Source organism: Argopecten irradians, chromosome 11 (assembly GCF_041381155.1).
Source record: "Argopecten irradians isolate NY chromosome 11, Ai_NY, whole genome shotgun sequence".
In the NCBI taxonomy this organism is placed as follows: domain Eukaryota; kingdom Metazoa; phylum Mollusca; class Bivalvia; order Pectinida; family Pectinidae; genus Argopecten; species Argopecten irradians.
This window is the reverse complement of record NC_091144.1, coordinates 34,625,781-34,648,593: the sequence shown is the minus strand read 5'-3', so window position 1 is coordinate 34,648,593 and position 22,813 is coordinate 34,625,781. Positions and strand designations below refer to the sequence as shown.

The 22,813-nt window shown below is 38.6% G+C and overlaps 3 protein-coding genes across 3 annotated transcripts; 2 read left to right on the top strand and 1 right to left on the bottom strand.

Annotated features, from left to right (window-relative positions):
* Positions 1–630: 630 nt before the first annotated feature.
* On the bottom strand, positions 631–2,328 carry LOC138335400 (uncharacterized). Its single transcript, XM_069284465.1, has 2 exons — positions 1,819–2,328; positions 631–832 (listed from the first exon to the last, which is right to left on the bottom strand). The coding sequence occupies exons 1-2, from the start codon at positions 2,278–2,280 to the stop codon at positions 665–667; spliced, it is 630 nt and encodes a 209-aa protein (XP_069140566.1). The 5' UTR covers positions 2,281–2,328; the 3' UTR covers positions 631–664.
* Positions 2,329–2,390: 62 nt separating this feature from the next.
* Positions 2,391–10,587, top strand: LOC138335399 (uncharacterized). Its single transcript, XM_069284464.1, has 7 exons — positions 2,391–3,322; positions 5,749–6,003; positions 6,217–6,840; positions 7,072–7,168; positions 7,809–7,999; positions 8,168–8,282; positions 9,539–10,587. Exons 1-7 carry the CDS (start codon positions 2,491–2,493, stop codon positions 10,455–10,457), a joined length of 3,033 nt encoding a protein of 1,010 aa, XP_069140565.1. The 5' UTR covers positions 2,391–2,490; the 3' UTR covers positions 10,458–10,587.
* Positions 10,588–14,330: 3,743 nt separating this feature from the next.
* On the top strand, positions 14,331–19,451 carry LOC138335398 (uncharacterized). The gene is made up of 2 exons (XM_069284462.1): positions 14,331–14,639; positions 15,442–19,451. The coding sequence occupies exon 2, from the start codon at positions 15,454–15,456 to the stop codon at positions 17,773–17,775; it is 2,322 nt and encodes a 773-aa protein (XP_069140563.1). The 5' UTR covers positions 14,331–14,639; positions 15,442–15,453; the 3' UTR covers positions 17,776–19,451.
* The last annotated feature ends 3,362 nt before the right edge of the window (positions 19,452–22,813 follow it).

Genomic DNA, 22,813 nt, shown 5'->3' with positions numbered 1-22,813 from the left:
CCTGGAATATGTCATAGTAAAACTGAAGTCATTTCAGGAGGAAAAACCTGACCAATCACAGAAACATTGACGCCCAACAGTCAACCAATGTATATTTCTTGTGTACGTCAAGGACCAAATTACATGTCTCACCTGTGGTTGTACACACACTAGGAGTGGGTATATCATGACAGTAATAATACTCCTGTGTTGTTGGCGACATTATGCACATTGCTGTACAGTTACAGGTGATCAACCTCAAACGACCACGGTGGTCTAGTGGTTAAGATGTCCTGACATTTTACCACAAACCTTCCACCTCTTGGTTGCGGGTTCAAATCCCATGTGGGGCAGTTGGCAGGTACTGACTAATTGTCGGTGGTTTTTCTCCAGGCACTCCAGCTTTTCTCCACCAGCAAACCTGGCACGTCACTCCTTACAGGACCCTGGCTGTTAATAGGGTGTTAAACTAATAAAACCAAAACGATCTTGGTATTTGATCTTATATTAAAATCAAAAATATGTATGCCTCAAAATCCCTCATACAAATGTATACTACGACTTAAATATTAGACTCATTTGGATACCGCGACCTTATACTTTCTATTCATTAAAGAAATGCTAACTTTGAACACAGGTTAGAAATCTACTTATTTTATTGTGAACTTGACACTGCATGATACCTTCAATCCCAAGTCTGTCCGTACGTGTACATAGAGCTGTCCACTTGTCGTTCCGGGGCTCGAATACATAGTTTTAGGTAAAACGCTAGGCTGACGTGTGACGTACGATACTTAGCCGGGATGTCGTCATAAACTTCTCCAGTGACGTCATAGATATGACGCAAGAGTACCTATGGGACAAGAACAGAGTGAGAAAAATAACTACATTGTCTTTCTGGAGCTACGTCTCTATATTGGTGATCTTTAAATCCATATTTATCGTACGACTGGTCTGTTTATGTTACACTGTCATGTCATAAAATACCATAAGACACACGTGTAATGACACCATTGTGACGTCACGGGTAAAAATGATGTCACAATCAAAATATGACGTCGCACGTTGGTCTGAGTAGACGGAAACGTCTAATCCGAGCTAAGCGTAATATGAAAGTTTTGTCTATATTTCAATAAATACTAGTTATCCTGTGTGATGGATATCATCTTGCACTTGTGTCTGCGTAATATGGATTTACTCAAAAAAAATTAGTATGTATCGCGCGCCTATAGTCTCGTGGCATATAAAATTATGGATCTGGTTTATGGAACATCATACACAAAACTGATCACTGAAATCTAGGTAACGTTTCATTCTCCGTGTCTTCATCACGTGAAAACATTATTCTTTCGTAAATGGGATCCCTGAGAACACATACTGTAGATGTGGTTATTTTCGAGGGAATTCTTGTTTCGCGGTTCGATTGGCAAGCTCTTTGCAGGACTGTTATTTTGATCAATATTTCTCGCAAATATGAAAACAATAAAGACGTTACATTAATAAACAAATAGAAAAGAGATAATCATTTTCAAAAATCCACGGCTATTATATACTACATGTTAGCATCTAAATTTTGGTGGAGTTGGTGATATTGGAAAAACATCAACATAAAGTTTAGCCCCAACTGCTATGCCACCAACTCAACGGAATACATATGTAAACAATCATATAAAAAGGCACTATGGATGTATTGTCTGCATATAAGTAGAATTCATTTTCTAAAACAATATACCAATGAAAGATGAAAAAAATCCATGAATGTGAATAATCTTTAAGGATGCCAAAAAGCGAAAGCTTATAAAGGTAAGGCAAATATATAACTGAAATTATAACTGATACCCTCATGGCTTTCCTGTCGGGTACGACCGCTCTTCTGTCGATCTGGGATCGCCTAATCAATCCAACCCTTGCCGCTAACTCAATATCTTCGTCACGTAATAGATACAGTTTGTCTGATTCGATATGATTTGTGTTTTCAGACTGAAAATATCCGATTTCATCGAATATATCGTTTATCTTTCTATCATCCGTCACTGTTGAGCGTTCAGCACCACATTCATCGAGTCGGTCATCTTTTACGGAAACATCGGATTCGTTTCCGATCGGAATGTGGTCCTCTGGAATTATTAGTAAATCTGTTTCCTCGGTGTTAATTGAAGCTGAGTTCATTATGCTATCATTTATACTTTTACCATCCAGTATAAGTTTATCTAAGCGTTCGTTATATTCTCCAACGTCCTTTAGGCGTCCGTCATATTCTTCAACGTCCTTTTGGCGTCCAACATATTCTCCAACGTCCATTTTTTCGATTTCAATTTGCAAACTGTCTGTACGCGAAATATTGCATCGATAATTGATGACGTTTAGTGACAATTCCACGACGTCATAGTTTACGTTTCAATTATGACGTCACTATCTGGCGTCATTACCTTCGGAACAATCCAACCGTTGATTGTCGCCTTCATGACGCATACAACACAGCTCATTGTGCATTGTTAATACAACTTGGAAATGGCTGAACTTTTGACAAAAAGGGCAATCGAATGTGTGGACCAGGATGGGTCGAAATACAACGCCGAGGATATGTGTAAATCGAAGAAAGTGAAATGGGACTCGAATGAAAGACACGTCGATACCAGTGAGCAGATTTCAAGACAACAGCAAGACGAAGATCGGAACAACAGTAACGGACATGTAAAGGCGAAGGTTAATGTATCGGAAGTAAGTGGAGATCTTAAAGCCACAATTTCAGAACAAAATCCGTATCGGATTGTCGTTGGGGAGAATAACAAGAACAGAAACTTTGACGATGAGGCACAGAAAGCATCAAATATATTGAAAAACATTGTCATGGAGAAAATGAATGACAGAATTGCCGACGAAGCGTCATCTTTAGCATTTCAAGGAGTTGAGAAACATAATTTTCAACCTATGGTGTTACCTCTGAATTGCAGAACTTCACAGTCACGACCAGCATTGCCAGTACGTTATATTCCGGTCCAAAACAATGCATTTCCACCTTTTGTTAGAGGGCAAAACATTGCTGCCTTTGGAAATCTGACATCACTCCCCCACCAGACTCAAGCTGGAATGTCAAGGACCATACAACAGCCTGGAAAGTTGATGGTACAATCCATTCCAAATGTGTCTTCTGTAACGAAAACTTTGCCACCTATATTTGTGACGGCACCAAATGGAACCATTGTTCCACCATCGTCCGGAACAGCCTCCCGATCGGCAGGAACCATGACATCAATAAACGATCAGAGCTTGCCAACTACTGAATACTTCAATAAAATTTCAACTCCAGGGATGAAAGCGGCAACGGTTCAAGTGATGCCAGGTGAGTCCGGTGATTTTTTTTTTATTACGTTTAAAACACTCCGAGGTACAATACTAAATTATTACCCACTATATTGCACGCTTCCTCGGCAGTCCAGAGGTTTTTATCACTGACGTTGTATCCATCCCTGGACTATCTCATAACGTTTCATAACCCTAAATGATATTGAGAATAATGCTTAGATACTCATTATCTGTTGTCAAATTAAGTCGAGTGATTATCAAAGTCTAGCGAAATGATTATTATATTGATATATCATAATGTAAATCCTCAATGAGCGATACTGTACTGGTCAGCGACCACGCACAGGGGCTTGTAACGAGAGTTTGGTATGTGTGTGCCTGCTTTGAATAGTCATGCCTACAGCAGACTCTCCCTCCCAACTCTCATTAGAATCTCCTGTAAGACCAAGTACCCATTTTCGACATCGCGTGCGTTTTTTGTATGATTAGTTGATTATACACGAGTTATCAAGCATTATTTTGTGGAAACCTACATATGGGAGTTTTAATTTAAATATGGAGGTTTAATTACAAGATTAAAAAAAAAGAATTTTAGGGAGTTCAAATAAACGGTGCTTGCTGTTTTAGCAAGTGACATAACATGTCAAATTTGAGGCCTGATAACATACATTAACGTTATATGTACGAAGTAATATACATTTGAATTGAATTTTAAATGAAAAATATTGGACGAAAGCTGAAATAAACTAGTCCATATCATAAGAGTAAATTATAACCCCTCTAACTCGAATCCGCATTCCTTGAATACCCCCATTTGTCGAACTGATTGCATGGCACCGACCGTGTCCCGAACGCAACGTATACAATATACAGTAAAGTACCAAAAGTCTTCGTAATTTTTACTTTTCCTTATATATATATTCTATGTATTTTTTTACATTTTTTCATTGATTTTTCCTTATCTCATCTATTGGCGGATTTTAATCAATTTTGGCATACTTGAAAAAAAATATCTACACTTTCAGCTCATAATATTTGTATAATTTTCCGATATTTCAAAATATTTTTTTTGTGCACCACTAAAACTTATGGCGTCAATTCCTTCTTTGTTCTTACCAAAATGACAACGAAAAAGTTTTGCGTGGTAATGAAATACGGTTTTCTCAAAAAGTGCATAAAGGAAAACTTTGTAAATATTATTAGTTGAAAGAGTAGATAATTTTCAGAATGCCAAATTTGATTAAAATTCGCACCTAGATGAGATCAGGAAAAATCTAAGAAAAAAAGTAAAAATACATAGAATATATAGTGAACGATAAAAATTACGAAGACTTTTGGCACACGACTGTATATACATATGACAGTTATATGTAATAAGCAGAATATAATTATGTTACAAAAATATAATAATTGTGCAATTACTAATGGAAGGCAATCATTTCTCGTCATCGCGTTTTTAGGTTGCTTGATTATACGTATGCGAATTACAAAAATTATCTTCTGAAAGAAGATGCCACCATGCAGGTTTCCATTAAAAATGTTCACAGATACATTGTAGGTCTACAAATGCGATGGCGATTGGTCGCTTACTAGATCTACTTGTGTCTTTCTGTTTGGTACATGTATTGACGTATAAACTCTTTTTGGTTACATGCAGTCTGGTTATAATATAGTTCATTAACAGACACTTATTAAAGTGTTTGGCAGCAAAATAACCAGAGATGATCACATTCGGATTGTAATAACCCACAGATTCAGCTAAATTTAGGCAATTTTGCCAGTGCTATTCCAATATTCCTTAAGTTTTTGAAACTCCTTAATCATTCAAATAGTGAATTTTCTAACAAAATTTTGTAAAAAGAAATTTTGTCAAAAAAAAAAAAAAAAAAAAAAAAAAAAAACAACAACACTAAAATATCTATCTTAAAAGTTTTGAAATCAGTCTGAACCTGTAGTTAACTCAACCCCACTTATGACTTGTTGTAAACTCAATCCAGTGATTATAACATGTTACAGTTTGGTATACTAATAAGCACAGATTTTTGAGTACACTTGGCGCTAATTATGGCGAATACGGTATTATCTTTACTTGAATGGCTGCCAAGTATACATATATATGCATATGAAAAAAATCAAGTGTTAAAACAAATTCGCCTTCACTAGCTCTTTCGCAACTCTCGCTACTCTTCAAGGAATGTTTATCCCATCCCCTGAAGAGTAGCGGCAACTGCGAAAGCGTTAGGGAACGCGGCTTTGTTAAAATATTTGTGTTTACTTTTTTGTTCCATTACAAGGACATACTACATTTATTTATTCTATACCAGTATATACTTTTTGTAAAATACATTTGAAGATGATTCACCGGAGTTTATTAAACACAAAAAGGTATAGTTTAAACAGTAACTTGTATAACATGCAAATTAGTCATAATTATTTTCAGACGATTGTTTCTTATACCTTCAGGTACACATATGACATACAAAACCCCAGGTGCTACCTTTAGGAACCGACATGGCAAAGTGAAGCGGCCAATGAACGCGTTTATGGTTTGGGCGCGAAACTACAGAAGTCGTCTGTCAGATGAGATGCCGCACGCATCTAACGCACAAATCAGCGTCCGGCTTGGCCAGATATGGGGCAACATGTCTCTTGTCGACAAGGAAAAATACTTCAGAGAGGCAGAACGTATCAAGCTCCAACATAACCGAGAATTTCCAGGTTAGATTTTTACTTTCTTCCACAGTTCGTTTAGTTTATGTTTTGTTTGATTGAGCGTAATAGTAGTTACTAATGCCGTTTTTAGGATGTCCCACTTGTTGATGTAATATTTTTGAGAATCAAAATCCTGATGTTCAGTGATCCCTTTAATTGAAAAAAAAATATATTTGTATTTCTTACTAACTTAACAAAAATGCGTATTTGATCTTCTAGGTTGGGTTTACCAGCCAAGGCAAAAGAAAGTTCATGTAGAGACCCAACATGATCGTCTTTGGGCAAGATTTGGATCCAATAAGGAACTAACAGAGTCAGTCATATCCTCTTGTCCGGGTGCATCAGTGACCAACGGTCAGCAGATCGTAACACCTACTCCTGTGACCGTGTACCCTAAGGCACCAATTGTCCACGCGCCAAATGTCTCCGTCACGTCCCCTCTTCCCTCGTTTTCACAGATGACACAGACAGTTTCTTATCACACACCGATCATGTCTATGGAGACGGCAGTCAAACCAACACCGGAAACCTTTGCCACTATCGCTAATATAGGAGCCGGAACTTCGGATGGGTCATCCGACGGATGCCAGGAATCTGCCAGAAGACCGACAGCCTTCAAGACAGTAGGGAACAGTCAGGCACCGCCATCTGCCAAACAAATCACCCTCAAGAAAGAAAATGATCAGATTACTCCTGTGATGTCACCAGCCGTAGATCTTGCTCCACCTAAGCCAGTTTCATCTTACCTACCATCTACTGGAAATGCGAAATCATTGTCCAGTACGAGTGTGGGATGTCCTTCGCCTAAAGGTCGCCCTCCAAGTATTTCCCGTAGAGTTCCAAGTAAGTTCCGTATGAACAAGTTAAAAGACTTTGCCTTCGTAAACAAATCAATGCATGGCATATTGCATGTAAAGTTACATTTGTTCCTCAAGATGTGACTGCTTTAAAACATTTTCTCACGAATATTATTTACGATGCAACTATGCGACTTAAAGATCTATGCTCATGAATATCATTTATGTTCTGTCGGCGGTGGAGCATCTTTAATAAGTATTGCTTGTTGTCTTGTAGCTACCCCGGCAATGCTTCTGTCATCACAACATGCTAACAAAGAAGCGATCTCAGCGAAGAATATTTCCAGCAGTCCTAACAAAAATTTATCTTCTGGGTGAGTTTTTTTGTAAATTCGTCCTGAATTCTATCCTCGATACTCAAGGGTTACTTTTACAAGTAGTATTACAGAAGCTATTCTGTACTTTCACATTAGGTATTGATTGTGACGTCATGTGTTTGCGAGCATATAACGTTGTAAATTTCGGAGAAAATGACGTGAATTGCGCTCAATAATAAATAATGACGTAACAAACTCTGTAATATGCAAAGACGGAATATCCACCCCTGGATTACCTCATAGTAAAACTGAAATCTTATCAATCAGAGGCATGCAAAGACTTCCTTTGAAGACTAAAAAGAGAGCGACGCCCAACTTCACAAAATCACACAGTCAACCACAGTATACCATTATTCGATTATTTTGATGTACATGTCCTGATCTCTTGCCGCCAGTTTTACTATGAGAGAGTCCATGTGTGGACATAATGGAAGTAATTTAGTAATCCCTGGAGTATCGAGCCGAGGACACCTGAATTCCCACATTTATGGAACTTATTGTTACCAGTCCATTGTTTTATCGCCTTGTTGTTACCCCAACTTCAGTCGACTACCAAACGTTCTTGGAATATCATGCCACACCGTCCCACTTCTTGTCATAGCAACTGTAGTATAATGCGTTATTGTCATTCTTGTAGAACCAATGTAACGACAAGTACGTCGAGCCAGAGACTACACAGCAGCGACGTCACGACACTATCGACGGTCAAAGACGTCACACCGAACGTCTCTCAGAGGTCTTCCAAGTGTGCCGACCCTGTAGACGAGTTATGGCCCTTCCCTCTCCCAACTGTTGAACAGACACACCATGTGGATGTGCTTTACGATGGTAAGTCTGTTCACATTCAGTGATGGTTTTATTATTTTTTATTATTATACATTTTTCTTCATTTCTTGCTTTTAAAGAGTTACCTGCACTTGCAGGAAATGTGTATGTTGTATTTAGAGAAAACGACCATTAGACGTCCAAATTATTTGATAATTCGTTCATTTCCAGATCATCTGCGATACGAGCGGGAGAGTGGCCCGGGATACATTGATCCCTACAATCCGTTCTATTACGATGGTAGCTATGATGAAACAAGGTCAGGGCTACAAGTTGACGTCAACAGGTAGGTCATGGGCTTGAAATTCGATAGTTCCTTGCCTTTAGATTGTGTCACAAATTGCAAGGGTCATCTTATGGATTTCCATTTTCAACGACTTCATATCTATAACGAAACATCGTCTCATAGGCATGCTTCATGAGTTGATTCAGTTGTTGAATGGAAAAATTCATCACTGTTGTGTGTGATAGGGAATGACAAATAACATGCTTTGAGGTCATATTGTTGCATCGCAAATGCACTGTCTTCTTTCGCAAGTATCTGAAAGCTAATATATCTATATAAACTTGTAGGTCCCATGTATTTATAAACTGTAACTAATTCTCAGAATTCACTGTCTCTGTTTTGGCGCGGAATGGTTTCACAAAGGAAGTCCGTGGTATTGTCTTATTGTGATAGCAAGAACTTTCTCCAACTTTATAGCGCTGCCACAATAAAGTTACCAAACAGCATGTCTAATCCGATCACATTATACTGAAAGCAGGCTAACCTGTCGCCTAGTTCATAAAATTCTGATTGCTTAAAGGGACAATTCAGTCTAAGAGAATATTAAAATTTGTACATATATCAGAAAAAAATAAAGTTCTAATGGAAATTAGATCAGTCGTTTTTACTGTGATATGCCAGAAAAGCCCATGGTGGTGAAATGCGTGTGAAATGTTCAAACACGCTCACTGTCCGCCATTACACATTGTGGTCAAACATCTTGTATGCCGAACCCTCTCCCTTGCTCGTAGAGTAATGCTACTTTTGTCTAGAACTGCTCAAATCGACAGTAGTGTGTTTACCGTATTACGTGCGTGACTTTGGCTCGGATATGGGTACAGCGTACATATTGTACCTGCTTAATCGTATTGATCAACGATTTGTAATTACAACGGTATTTATTATAATACTTAACAATGACGTGGAATTTGTCAATATTTTGTGTTATACGTTTCATAAGAAATATTGAACAATACATTATGCCATATTTTGTATCTTGGTTATGTAAAAGAATTAGCCTGAGTGACTTGTCCCTTTAAACACTATATGTAATGAAGTACAAATGACGCGGTGGCAAAGGTATCATTCATGAAGGACAGAAAAGATTATACCCATAATTAAGTTGCCTTTTACTCTTAGAGGCAATAGCTATGCTACAGTTCTTACGCGCGGATTGAACTTATCAATCTCAGTTTTGGTGAAAAATGAATAATCCAGTCACCTATTATGTAAAATAAATTGGAATAGTGTCTTTATATGAGGTGTTTCTTTTGCAGTTGGCAGAAGTATCTAAACTACACCAAGATACAAAATGAAGCAGAGGAGAAGACAAATCTGACAAAGTATTTCCCGCCTCCTTGCACCAATGGTGGCTGGTATGAGCAGACTTCAAACAACGCCGACACCCAGCAGACGACATATTCTAAACCTAATGACCAGGAACCTAGGCGCTCTTCGTCCGAATCATGTTTTGCTTCATCCCTCACCAGCGCTATACATGTGCTTGACGACGTCAATTCTGGAGGTGCCCCGGATGGTTATACCGACATCAGTTCCCATGGATACCAGCAGAACAAAATACCAACGATATCCAAAAGTGTAGTCGACGTTCAAAGCCAGAGTTGTGCTCTACAAGCATTAGATCTTAGCTCTGGTAACCGTGGCCAATCAAGCGCGTCTGATATAATTTATCTCGGTCAGGAAACCACCCATCTGGGATCCGGAGATGGTGTTGCAAAATCAGTCTACTTAGAAGGCAGTCCACAGGATAAACCCGAGGACTCCCGGCCACTGAAGAAGAGAACAGAACGCTACAGAAGAGATTTCACTCACGGGAGGTCTTGCGTCACTTCCGGAGAAGCACCATCCGGAACTTATTTAGAGGATGTCATATTTCTCACATCACCGGAAAAGGCCGCCGCAGAAGCCTCAATGTCTCATCATTTACCCAGACAAGGAAGCGACCATATCCCCAGGGAGCCTCCTAAAGCCCACACCACCTCACCTAAACTAGTTATAGACGTAGGTCATGACTTTGTGCGATCTCTCAGATCTGGTACCGTTGTCACCGATCTCGCCCCAGTAGATTTGTCTTTACGTCACACATCTCAACCCCAAACAACCCACCATGTGGAGACGGCTGGAAACCGAACTGAACCTTGTGTGGTCGCTGTTAAGAAGGAACAGTATAACTGACGATTTTTACACGAATCTTTGTGACGAGAATTAGCGATGAAATGTTAAGTGGTTGCCTACGCCTGCATGAAATTGAGTTTGTGATACATTTTTATATAAATTTGTTATATACATATCGTTCTTGCTCCAACTCATGAAATTTGTGTTTTGTTAATCGTTTAAAGGTTGTCATTTTACAATATGGACACCTTTTTCAACAGACTTGTCTTTCCGCCTTTTCAAAAGACAATTTTATATGGTTCTTTCACCGATTGCAGTGATGGGGAAATTGTCTTTTGGAAACAGGGATATGATTAATCAGGGATATCATTAATCCATCACTTTAAATCGTTAAAGGCGTATATTTTTGTTCACCAAAAGAACACCTTACTCACATTGTAAATATTAGAACATCTTCATCCGCGGGGCCCAATATACTACAGTAGTATTCGCTAAAGAAAATACAAAGCTGAAAGTGAATGGAATGTGTCGTCGAAGACCCCTGGTTGACTGCACTGCGCAATGCTACACTTACAACGTTGCATAATGCAGTCAAGCGTGGGCATTCGACGATGAGCAAAATGCTGAAAGTTGCTAAAATCATATTACTATTGGTTTTTAATATTGCAAATGGTTCTCTTTTCAACGATTCTGGGCCAATTTGAACAAAATCATCAATAGCTATATTTCATGCCGATTATTCTAGTCAAAGTTTAACTTATTTTCTAAAGTAAATAACTAACAAATGAATGCAAAACTCAAGAAAGAGATACTACGGGAAATCGAGCATTAGATACACATATGGATGCCACATAATTATGAACTCCGACTATCTAAATAACTTTTTAGGACCAAATGGTCATTAATAACACAACATGAACTGCGTATAAAGACACCTTTTCCTTGCCTCATGGAGGGTCTTTATAGGCATTTTTTGAGTCCTGCATATGAAACCGATGGGTCTACATTTCACATTTACCTTAAAGAAGGAAACCTTATAAGAAATAGTTATATGAAGTTTCAGAAAGAAATCTGTTGAATTTGGTACTTTCTGAGAAATAGCGAAAACGAAATTCAATTGTGAAAATTCAAGATGACTGCCTGCCGGCCATCTTGAACTTGAGTGGTCTCAAAATAAAATATGCATAACTATAGTCATCAAGGGGGCTTATAAATGAAATTTGAGAGAAAATAATTTAGTATACAAGTATATTCTTTGAGAAAAAGTGCGATAATCTTCAATTGTCAGTATTCAAGATTGCAGCCTGTTGGCCATCTTGAATCTTAATTGCTCTCAAAATACATTATGCGTATAACTATGCACCCAAAGGAACATACAGACGAATTTGAGGGAGATCTTTTCGATAGTTTTTGAGAAATAGCGATAACAAGAATTATTTACAGATGGCAGGATGGACGGACAGGCCAAGAAAGTAGAAATTTAGATCATTTTAAACCACGAAAGGTTTTTATATTTTGGACAGCATGAGCAATTGTTGTGTTTAATGATTTACTTCATCTAATCATACTAAAGGTATAGCAGTCATCTGGATTTAGAATATTTTATTAATTTTGTTATAATTTGCATCAAAGTTTTTCAAGTTCGTGTATAAAGTAAAGTAGTTCTTCATAATCTCTCTTCATTCTAGTTCACCTCATCATTCCTTCTTTCCTTCCCAATTCTTTGTTCTTTATTTTACTTTTTCTCTCCATCAAAAAAACCAAACAGTGTAATTATACTGATGAAAGAAAGAATGGCAGAGTGAAAGATGTGCATGGAAGATAACTTTATTCATATTTCATGATTATGTGATTAATGTAAATTATACATTGTTTGAAAAAAAAATTTAAAAAAAAAAAAAAAAATAGTTCTGAGTGAAAGTGCGACTATACAGCTGTCATTTGTGTATGATATAAAATCAATTCACATTTTCTTACTAAAATATATTGTTCCTAGGACATAAAATTTTAGCAAATATTGTAAATTTATTTAAAATACATTGTACATACATTGCATTTATTTAACACACAAAATGTTTGTTTTTAAATCAAAATACATTTGAATATCAATGAAAACATAATTGAAAAGAACATAAACACATAAATATCAGTGGAAGATCACAAAATCCGATGGACTATATAGTCGACAATGGTAAAGAAATAAATAAAAACAAACTTTAAATCTTTTTGAACATCTTTTAAGTATTAACTTGAATAGATTTTTTATGTTATGGAGATATAACACAAAAATCTGAGTGTACTCTAAATAAACCGCGAATAATAGCATTTATGAATGTTACACTGCAATTAAGCATTGAAGTCACTATTTTTTAATTGCATCGGGGGATGAAAGAAAATTTGTATTCAAACTGTGTGAATCCACGTAGCGGATTCTCACAAAAGCTTGCAAACAAAATTTATTTCATAACCCGATGAAATTAAAAAATAGTGACTTCAATGCTCATAATAAATTTTCCAGGCTACTTTGTAAAATGAAATACATTTACACGTACGATTCCATTGATTTTTTCTAAGGGATTATTTTTGCCAAATCAATACGCAACGTAAATGTTTCTATTGTGACGTCACGATACATCGGATTTCTGCGCCATTTCCGGATATTTTTTTTCATCATGGAATGCAAAAAAATGAATAGGCCAATCAGAAAGCCAGAAACAAAGAAAAAATAATTATAGAGTAATAATTATTTTTTTCTTTGTTTCTGGCTTTCTATTAAAAATAGTGACTTCAATGCTTAAATAAAAATTTTGCTTAATCCAAACTTTCTTTTTGTCAAACTGTATAGAATGAAGTATGAAGCAGCTTGATATACATAGCCTAGTAGCATGTTTTGATTTAAAAAAAACCTAGAATAATCCACTATACTAACAACAAGAAGGTATGTGTGTTTATGTAAAGAGTGGCCATTGTTTCTTTGTGAATTAATGGTGTTCTGCAAACTCTTCAATATTGGAGGAAATAAAGGAAATAATAATAACTGAGCTATACTTGTTTAAACCAAAATTTTATTGTATACTTATTATTTTATGAAACTGTGTAGGATGCAATTTTTTATGAAACTGTGTAGGATGCAGCATTTTATCAAACTATATAAACTGCAGCAGCATGATTCATTTAATACCATTCGTGTGGTAAATTATCGGCTGATTTACCTGATTTACCTGATCTTCGGTCTATATCGGCAACAATACATTTTGGCCTCCTCAACTTAGACTTAAGTCACTTGAAATTCCACTGGTTGCACATACATTTCTGTGTCACACTCATAGATGTCCACTTACTGCATACTTCTAACCTCTCACAAAGGAAAATTTTGGCCAATAAATGTCTTGCTACCACAGTTGACTCCACAATAGCCCACTTACACGGCCAGTTAGGATTAATTGACCATGAAAGGGGCTGAATCTCCCATTCATGGCCAAGTAAAGGTTATTGCATGGCTTTCGAGTAATACGGGATTTCTTGCACCCGAGCGAAGCGAGGGGGTAATAAGTCCCGAGTGACGAGAAATCATGCAATAACTGACTTACTGCATGCTTCTTAACATTGAACAAAAAGACAGGTTGAATAAAAAATACACAACTTTCCATCCCTATACCCCCACTCTCCCACTGTTGATTGCACACATGTCCAGCCCCTTTCATGGTCATGTAATAATCCTGAATACTCAATTAGATGTTAAAAATAACTGTCCATACTTAAAATTGTGTTTTCTTCTGTCTACTATTTTTATATATGTACTATACAATGTCCATTACATCCATACCCTATCATTTTGTGGCAGATATGACCTGTCATGGAATCATCAGTAGTAATCAGGACTAAATTTCAACGGGTGATTTCTCCATTCCTTGTTTAGTTTGGATTTTGACGAGTTGAGTTTTTCTGCACTGGTAAGCTTATATAGCTGATATACATAGCCTAGTAGCATGTTTTGAGTTTACAAACATAAATAATCCCACTTTACCAACTAGAAGAGTTTACACCTGAGCTTAAGTAGCCTGAATAACCCCAACATGCTTAGCTAACTGAATTGTTTACACACATACACATGTGGGTCGATTTCTTCACGGTAGTTGGCCATGAGCTTGTTTGGGTTTGTTTGCCTACTTTCATATATCCCAGGGCCAGGTGTATGCGTGTTAATTGAGTCTCACAATATAATTTCTTCTTAACTTTCAGGTAGGTATTCTACATTCCTCCATGGTGGGACATATAATTAGATATTATACGTGGAGTATAACAGTATACTGGATTCTGATCTTCATCATAGTGGATGACTCAACGTCGCTGGGGTTTAAAACACATCAAATGGGGTATAAATATACATTCACGTATGTGTACCCTATTGGTGTTAAGCAAAGGTTAGCCTACGACGAATCAGAAATCCAAATCATGTTGGCGAACCAGAAATGCAATATAGTAAGAAAAAGTAGGAGCTTGGTTGATATTGTAAATTATCTATTTTCATTTTCATGTCATGGTACGTGTATATCGATCTATTTTTATGCTGTTATGGATGAGACCTCTAGTTGCAATTGAGTTAATCAGATATAAATATGGATATCTTGAGATCATAATTAAGACCTCAAGATTCGCATGCAATTGAATCCACACCATAATTTCTGAATACAATGTAATTGGATGCAAAACAAGTATTCACTTAAGTAATGATTGCAAATTTCATATTTCATTTGTGCACTCAATGTACTTTATTTTTTTTCAAGAAAATGTACATTATAACATTTTGAAAAGTGGAGACGGCTGACAGTTTCGCCATATCTACAAAATTTCAAGATTTTCTTTCTTGAGATGAATTCTAAAATTTCAAGATTTTCTTTCTTGAGATGAATTCTAAAAGTGCTTAATATATATAACAACAAATAAAATTCATATTTTTATTAAAACATGGAATTCATTTCAGCTGCAGAAATCAAGTAAAAAAAATAACTAAAGCATATGTGTTGGTTTGTTTTTGTTGCAGATTCACCCAGTTATGACCCAGGCTTGTTTGAACAACATTGAGAACACCTCAAAGCTCCTGTCACTATATCTGGACAGGCATGTGATCGGAACACCAGAGGAAGTTGACAACCGGAGAAAAATTCTGCTCACTGAGGAATGGATACACAATAACGGTCAAAGAAAGAAATCTTTTCTGTACGGAAACACAGCTGAAGGAATCAACTTGCCAGATATCAACACGGATATTATGATTGTAGATAATCATGTTGTAGTTATGTACCCTGGGCCCAGAGTTGTGTCAGCCGACAAAACAGTATTTTATATAAAGGAGACAGAGTGCTTGCAGCCGGAGAGTGTTGCATTACAGAGAGTTAAAACTGGTCGAAAGTGCAGTACAGTGCTGCAAAACTCATTCGTTCAGTTGGAGGGCGTTCAATTTTTATCAAGTGACATTTTCCAGGAACAGATATTAAGCAAACATAAAGATATGGGATTACCCAGTGAGTCTGAGACATTACATAAAGTCAACTTTGCACACTGCTTTCACTGCGACAGTTGGCCAAGGCCAGCAGAAGCATGGGTCAGTCGTACAAGATTGAATGGTTGGCCGTCACAAACATTGATAAACAACATCGTACGAAAGGGGTGCCATATTGTGCCTACAAAAGTTGAAAATTTAAACGGAAAACCTCCACAATGGAAAATATCATTGGCATCAGCTGAAAGAGATTTAGTTTATTCTTTCAGCCATGTCCAATTTAAAGTGTATTGGCTTCTAAAATACTTCTTTGTGGAAATCAAGGAAGCACTGACGAACAACATTCCAGATGTCAACTTTATATCATCTGATTTATTAAAATCAGTCATATTTTTCACAATAGAAAACTCACATCAAAATATCTGGCATGACCACAATTTATTCTCCTGTTTCTGGATTTGCATCAACACTCTGGTGACTTATGTAAAGGCAGGATATTTGCCCCATTACTTCATTCCAAATATCAACATGTTCAAGGACAAACTCACCCGCCGACACCAAAAAAGACTTTTTCACATTCTGAATTACTTTCGTAAAAATAAGTTACTATGTCTATCCTTCGGGAAAAATTTTCAACCGACTTTGTCTGAAAGACTTTGTGGCGTAAATGTTTGGCAGGAAATAACAAGTCCAGAATCATCAATAGAAAAGGAGTACAAATATGATACGAGTGTCATGTCTGGCTCAGTGACAGTTTCGTCATATCGTCCAACTACGTTGACATCAGCGATGAATTTATTTATGAAAACTGAAGCTGAGGTAACAGCAGCCATCGCGTATGGATATATCGTGAGAAGTGTCTCTTTAATTGCACAACACGATTTTAAGCGTCACACTTCAAGTTGTGTCAGTAGCAAGCCTGTTAGTCTCACTTCAAGTTGTGCCAGTAACAAGCCTGGTAGACACACTTCAAGTTGTGCAAGTAACATGCCTGATAGTCATACTTCAAGTTGTGCCAGTAACAAGCCTGGTAGACACACTTCAAGTTGTGCAAGTAACATGTTCGATAGTCATACTTCAAGTTGTGTCAGTAGCAAGCCTGTTAGTCATACTTCAAGTTGTGCCAGTGACAAGTCTGGTAGACACACTTCAAGTTGCCTCAGTAACAAGCCTGATAGTCATACTTCAAGTTGTGTCAGCAACAAGGCTTTGTACAAGGCCACAAGAAAGTCCAAATATCAGATAGCAATATGTGCCTCAATGGGAACGTGTACAGAAGTCTTGTACTTAGCGACTTTCTACTTCCTCACAGGAAACTTTAGTAGATCTTTAGAGCTTTGTGAAGAAGTCAGGTCACAACCATCATATTTTGCAGCAGGTTTCAGCAGTTTACCACCGAAACAAAAATCTTCTTATTTAAACGAATACTGCGGGAAAGGATATACTTTAACTGACAAGTTGAAGAGAGCAATGTCAAAACCAATTAGTTTTGTAAAGGAAGGCATATTTCTACCCCAACTTCAACCCGAGGTAGAGAAATGCCCGATGGGTGTTTTCATTCCCCCGCTACCGTACGCAATTTTTCTGTCCTTTCTCTGTAGCCATGAACTAGGAGACATCCACGGATGCCGAGCAGCGCTACATATCTTCATCATGACAAAGTACGATGACCTTCAAGGGGCACATCGACACTGGATCGTCCACAACCTCCTAGGGGTGTGTTACCAAACTCTGGGGGACCATGATCGTGCTGAGCGAGCTTACAAGGACTCCGCAAAAACAAAGACAGTGTACCACGAATTCAATCCTGTCCTAGAGAGGATTGAGGGTCTACAAGGGTCAGATAGGGCTGAAAGGATTTCGGATAGCCAGTGAAGTGTACTAAAATGTTAGTACTGTATAACTTGTCAAAACTGGCTTTTGTCTAATTAGGATCCCTGTGCATTCCGACTCCATTTTATTTATAGTAGACCAGTAATGAACAAGAGGCTAAGAGGACATGTACCGCGCACTTGGTTTATTTAGTAATTATCACATAATCTCTTGCAATAGGAAAATCGACCCCTGTTGGCTCCACTACTCAGGTCATTGATGGGTCAGGCAAACGATTTGTATAATTTTGAATCCCAACCATATATGGAATTTTTAATGCTTAGTTTCAAAGTTGTTTTAATATATCGAACACTCAAGACTGACAAGTTTAGATTTCTTCATGTATAAGTAAACATATTCGTACATGTGCTAGTGATACTTTCGGTGTCATTCCAATGTACTGTGAATGTTATTGAGAGAGAAGCAAAATAATCAAAGTTTAAGGCCCACTACCTTTCCGAAACGGGCTTTAATTCTTTTAATATTGGAATGTTAAACGAGATTGCCAGTTTTGAAGAGTCGCAAGAGTTATTAACTTACCATTGACACTAACTCTTATCAACACTTTCTGAATTACTAAATTAAATCAAATGTTTCTTTTATATTTGATAACGCGGGTTGTGTTTATTATCGAGCGTTAGTTTACCATTACTACGCCATACAGAGAACTGAATCTCCACTGTTCACATATATTGCGTCGGAAATCTTCCATTTGTTTGATGTCGTTACCTCATCTTAGGCCATCGGTATATATATACTAGTACTGCATTCCAAAAGTTCTGTTATATGTATGTGCATTTTTACAAATATACATAAAGTACAGAAATATTATATATTATTCATAAACCAATTTATCTTTAACTTTAATATACGTAACAGAACATCTGGAGGGCAGTGTCTGTTCTGGCGTCATTAGTGTTTTAAAGAAACTTTAAATTTTTGTTTTGGAAAAGGTAGTGGGCCTTTAATAGCTTTGTTATACCTGATAATAATATTAGCTTGTACTTAATGTTTAGAAACACACTACTATAAATCGCTGATACTTTCAATAATTTATTCCTGTATTTGCTGATGACAAATATTCCTTACACATCTATACTTCTTCTCCAATGAAATAACGTCATTTAACTGGAAAATGTACATGCATGCCGGCAACATTTTCTTCACATATTCTTCTTGTGATGTCATCACTGCTCAAATCTGTACAAACTAGACTGTGATTCTATAAAAGAATCCACAACTTATCCTTATTAGTCCTAGCTAGTAAGCCATTGGATTGAGTGGAATTTAGACTCCTCAGAAATTTAAATACTATCATCGAGAACCAATGATGAAAACTGTTAACTGTCGCAGTTTGCACTGTTAAGCAACTAAGGCAGTAATACAGTAAATACACACATCATAAGGTAAGGAAAATATATATCAACAATTTGTTTATTGTCAATGGACATTTTTTTCTCTCCTGGAATTCCCAGGAAAATTTACACGATATTTTAAAACACAAGCATTTTCAAACTCATTTTTTTCAATGTTTTGTTGAAACAAAATAATTTCCTTTCACACACATTTACAACTGTATCTTACGACTACCAAGATGATAAAATAGCATGATCATTTAGAACCACTCACACTGAATGACGATATACAAGAACACTCTGCCCCGCCCCAACATGATGGATGATCGATGATATACAGGACAATACAAGAACACTCTGCCCCGCCCCAACATGATGGATGATATACAGGACAATACAAGAACACTCTGCCCCGCCCCAACATGATGGATGATATACAGGACAATACAAGAACATTCTGCCCCGCCCCAACATGATGGATGATATACAGGACAATACAAGAACATTCTGCCCCGCCCCAACATGATGGATGATATACAGGACAATACAAGAACACCTCTGCCCCGCCCCAACATGATGGATGATATACAGGACAATACAAGAACAATCTGCCCCGCCCCAACATGATGGATGATATACAGGACAATACAAGAACACTCTGCCCCGCCCCAACATGATGGATGATATACAGGACAATACAAGAACAATCTGCCCCGCCCCAACATGATGGATGATATACATGACAATACAAGAACAATCTGCCCCGCCCCAACATGATGGATGATATACAGGGACAATACAAGAACACTCTGCCCCGCCCCAACATGATGGATGATATACGACAATACAGGACAATACAAGAACAAGAAATCTGCCCCGCCCCAACATGATGGATGATATACAGGACAATACAAGAACACTCTGCCCCGCCCCAACATGATGGATGATATACAGGACAATACAAGAACACTCTGCCCCGCCCCAACATGATGGATGATATACAGGACAATACAAGAACACTCTGCCCCGCCCCAACATGATGGATGATATACAGGACAATACAAGAACACTCTGCCCCGCCCCCCAACATGATGGATGATATACAGGACAATACAAGAACACTCTGCCCCGCCCCAACATGATGGATGATATACAGGACAATACAAGAACAATCTGCCCCGCCCCAACATGATGGATGATATACAGGACAATACAAGAACAATCTGCCCCGCCCCAACATGATGGATGATATACAGGACAATACAAGAACATTCTGCCCCGCCCCAACATGATGGATGATATACAGGACAATACAAGAACACTCTGCCCCGCCCCAACATGATGGATGATATACAGGACAATACAAGAACACTCTGCCCCGCCCCAACATGATGGATGTTATACAGGACAATACAAGAACACTCTGCCCCGCCCCAACATGATGGATGTTATACAGGACAATACAAGAACACTCTGCCCCGCCCCAACATGATGGATGATATACAGGACAATACAAGAACACTCTGCCCCGCCCCAACATGATGGATGATATACAGGACAATACAAGAACACTCTGCCCCGCCCCAACATGATGGATGATATACAGGACAATACAAGAACACTCTGCCCCGCCCTAACATGATGGATGATATACAGGACAATACAAGAACACTCTGCCCCGCCCCAACATGATGGATGATATACAGGACAATACAAGAACACTCTGCCCCGCCCCAACATGATGGATGATATACAGGACAATACAAGAACACTCTGCCCCGCCCCAACATGATGGATGATATACAGGACAATACAAGAACACTCTGCCCCGCCCCAACATGATGGATGATATACAGGACAATACAAGAACACTCTGCCCCGCCCCAACATGATGGATGATATACAGGACAATACAAGAACACTCTGCCCCGCCCCAACATGATGGATGATATACAGGACAATACAAGAACACTCTGCCCCCGCCCCAACATGATGGATGATATACAGGACAATACAAGAACACTCTGCCCCGCCCCAACATGATGGATGATATATACAGGACAATACAAGAACACTCTGCCCCGCCCCAACATGATGGATGATATACAGGACAATACAAGAACAATCTGCCCCGCCCCAACATGATGGATGATATACAGGACAATACAAGAACACCTCTGCCCCGCCCCAACATGATGGATGATATACAGGACAATACAAGAACAGACATCTCTGCCCCGCCCCAACATGATGGATGATATACAGGACAATACAAGAACACTCTGCCCCGCCCCAACATGATGGATGATATACAGGACAATACAAGAACACTCTGCCCCGCCCCAACATGATGGATGATATACAGGACAATACAAGAACACTCTGCCCCGCCCCAACATGATGGATGATATACAGGACAATACAAGAACACTCTGCCCCGCCCCAACATGATGGATGATATACAGGACAATACAAGAACACTCTGCCCCGCCCCAACATGATGGATGATATACAGGACAATACAAGAACACTCTGCCCCGCCCCAACATGATGGATGATATACAGGACAATACAAGAACACTCTGCCCCCGCCCCAACATGATGGATGATATACAGGACAATACAAGAACACTCTGCCCCGCCCCAACATGATGGATGATATACAGGACAATACAAGAACACTCTGCCCCGCCCCAACATGATGGATGATATACAGGACAATACAAGAACACTCTGCCCCGCCCCAACATGATGGATGATATACAGGACAATACAAGAACACTCTGCCCCGCCCCAACATGATGGATGATATACAGGACAATACAAGAACAATCTCTGCCCCGCCCCAACATGATGGATGATATACAGGACAATACAAGAACACTCTGCCCCGCCCCAACATGATGGATGATATACAGGACAATACAAGAACACTCTGCCCCGCCCCCAACATGATGGATGATATACAGGACAATACAAGAACACTCTGCCCCGCCCCAACATGATGGATGATATACAGGACAATACAAGAACACTCTGCCCCGCCCCAACATGATGGATGATATACAGGACAATACAAGAACACTCTGCCCCGCCCCAACATGATGGATGATATACAGGACAATACAAGAACACTCTGCCCCGCCCCAACATGATGGATGATATACAGGACAATACAAGAACACTCTGCCCCGCCCCAACATGATGGATGATATACAGGACAATACAAGAACACTCTGCCCCGCCCCAACATGATGGATGATATACAGGACAATACAAGAACACTCTGCCCCGCCCCAACATGATGGATGATATACAGGACAATACAAGAACACTCTGCCCCGCCCCAACATGATGGATGATATACAGGACAATACAAGAACACTCTGCCCCGCCCCAACATGATGGATGATATACAGGACAATACAAGAACACTCTGCCCCGCCCCAACATGATGGATGATATACAGGACAATACAAGAACACTCTGCCCCGCCCAACATGATGGATGATATACAGGACAATACAAGAACACTCTGCCCCGCCCCAACATGATGGATGATATACAGGACAATACAAGAACACTCTGCCCCGCCCCAACATGATGGATGATATACAGGACAATACAAGAACACTCTGCCCCGCCCCAACATGATGGATGATATACAGGACAATACAAGAACACTC

Bases quoted from the DNA above. Each gene is read 5' to 3' on its own strand.
- LOC138335400 (XM_069284465.1), bottom strand. From the start codon at position 2,280: ATGGACGTTGGAGAATATGTTGGACGCCAAAAGGACGTTGAAGAATAT. The intron at 833-1,818 runs GTATCAGTTATA...CTTGTCCCATAG, and splicing joins CCGACAGGAAAGCCATGAGG to GTACTCTTGCGTCATATCTA.
- LOC138335399 (XM_069284464.1), top strand. From the start codon at position 2,491: ATGGCTGAACTTTTGACAAAAAGGGCAATCGAATGTGTGGACCAGGAT. The intron at 3,323-5,748 runs GTGAGTCCGGTG...TTATACCTTCAG, and splicing joins AACGGTTCAAGTGATGCCAG to GTACACATATGACATACAAA. The intron at 8,283-9,538 runs GTAGGTCATGGG...TTTCTTTTGCAG, and splicing joins CTACAAGTTGACGTCAACAG to TTGGCAGAAGTATCTAAACT.
- LOC138335398 (XM_069284462.1), top strand. From the start codon at position 15,454: ATGACCCAGGCTTGTTTGAACAACATTGAGAACACCTCAAAGCTCCTG.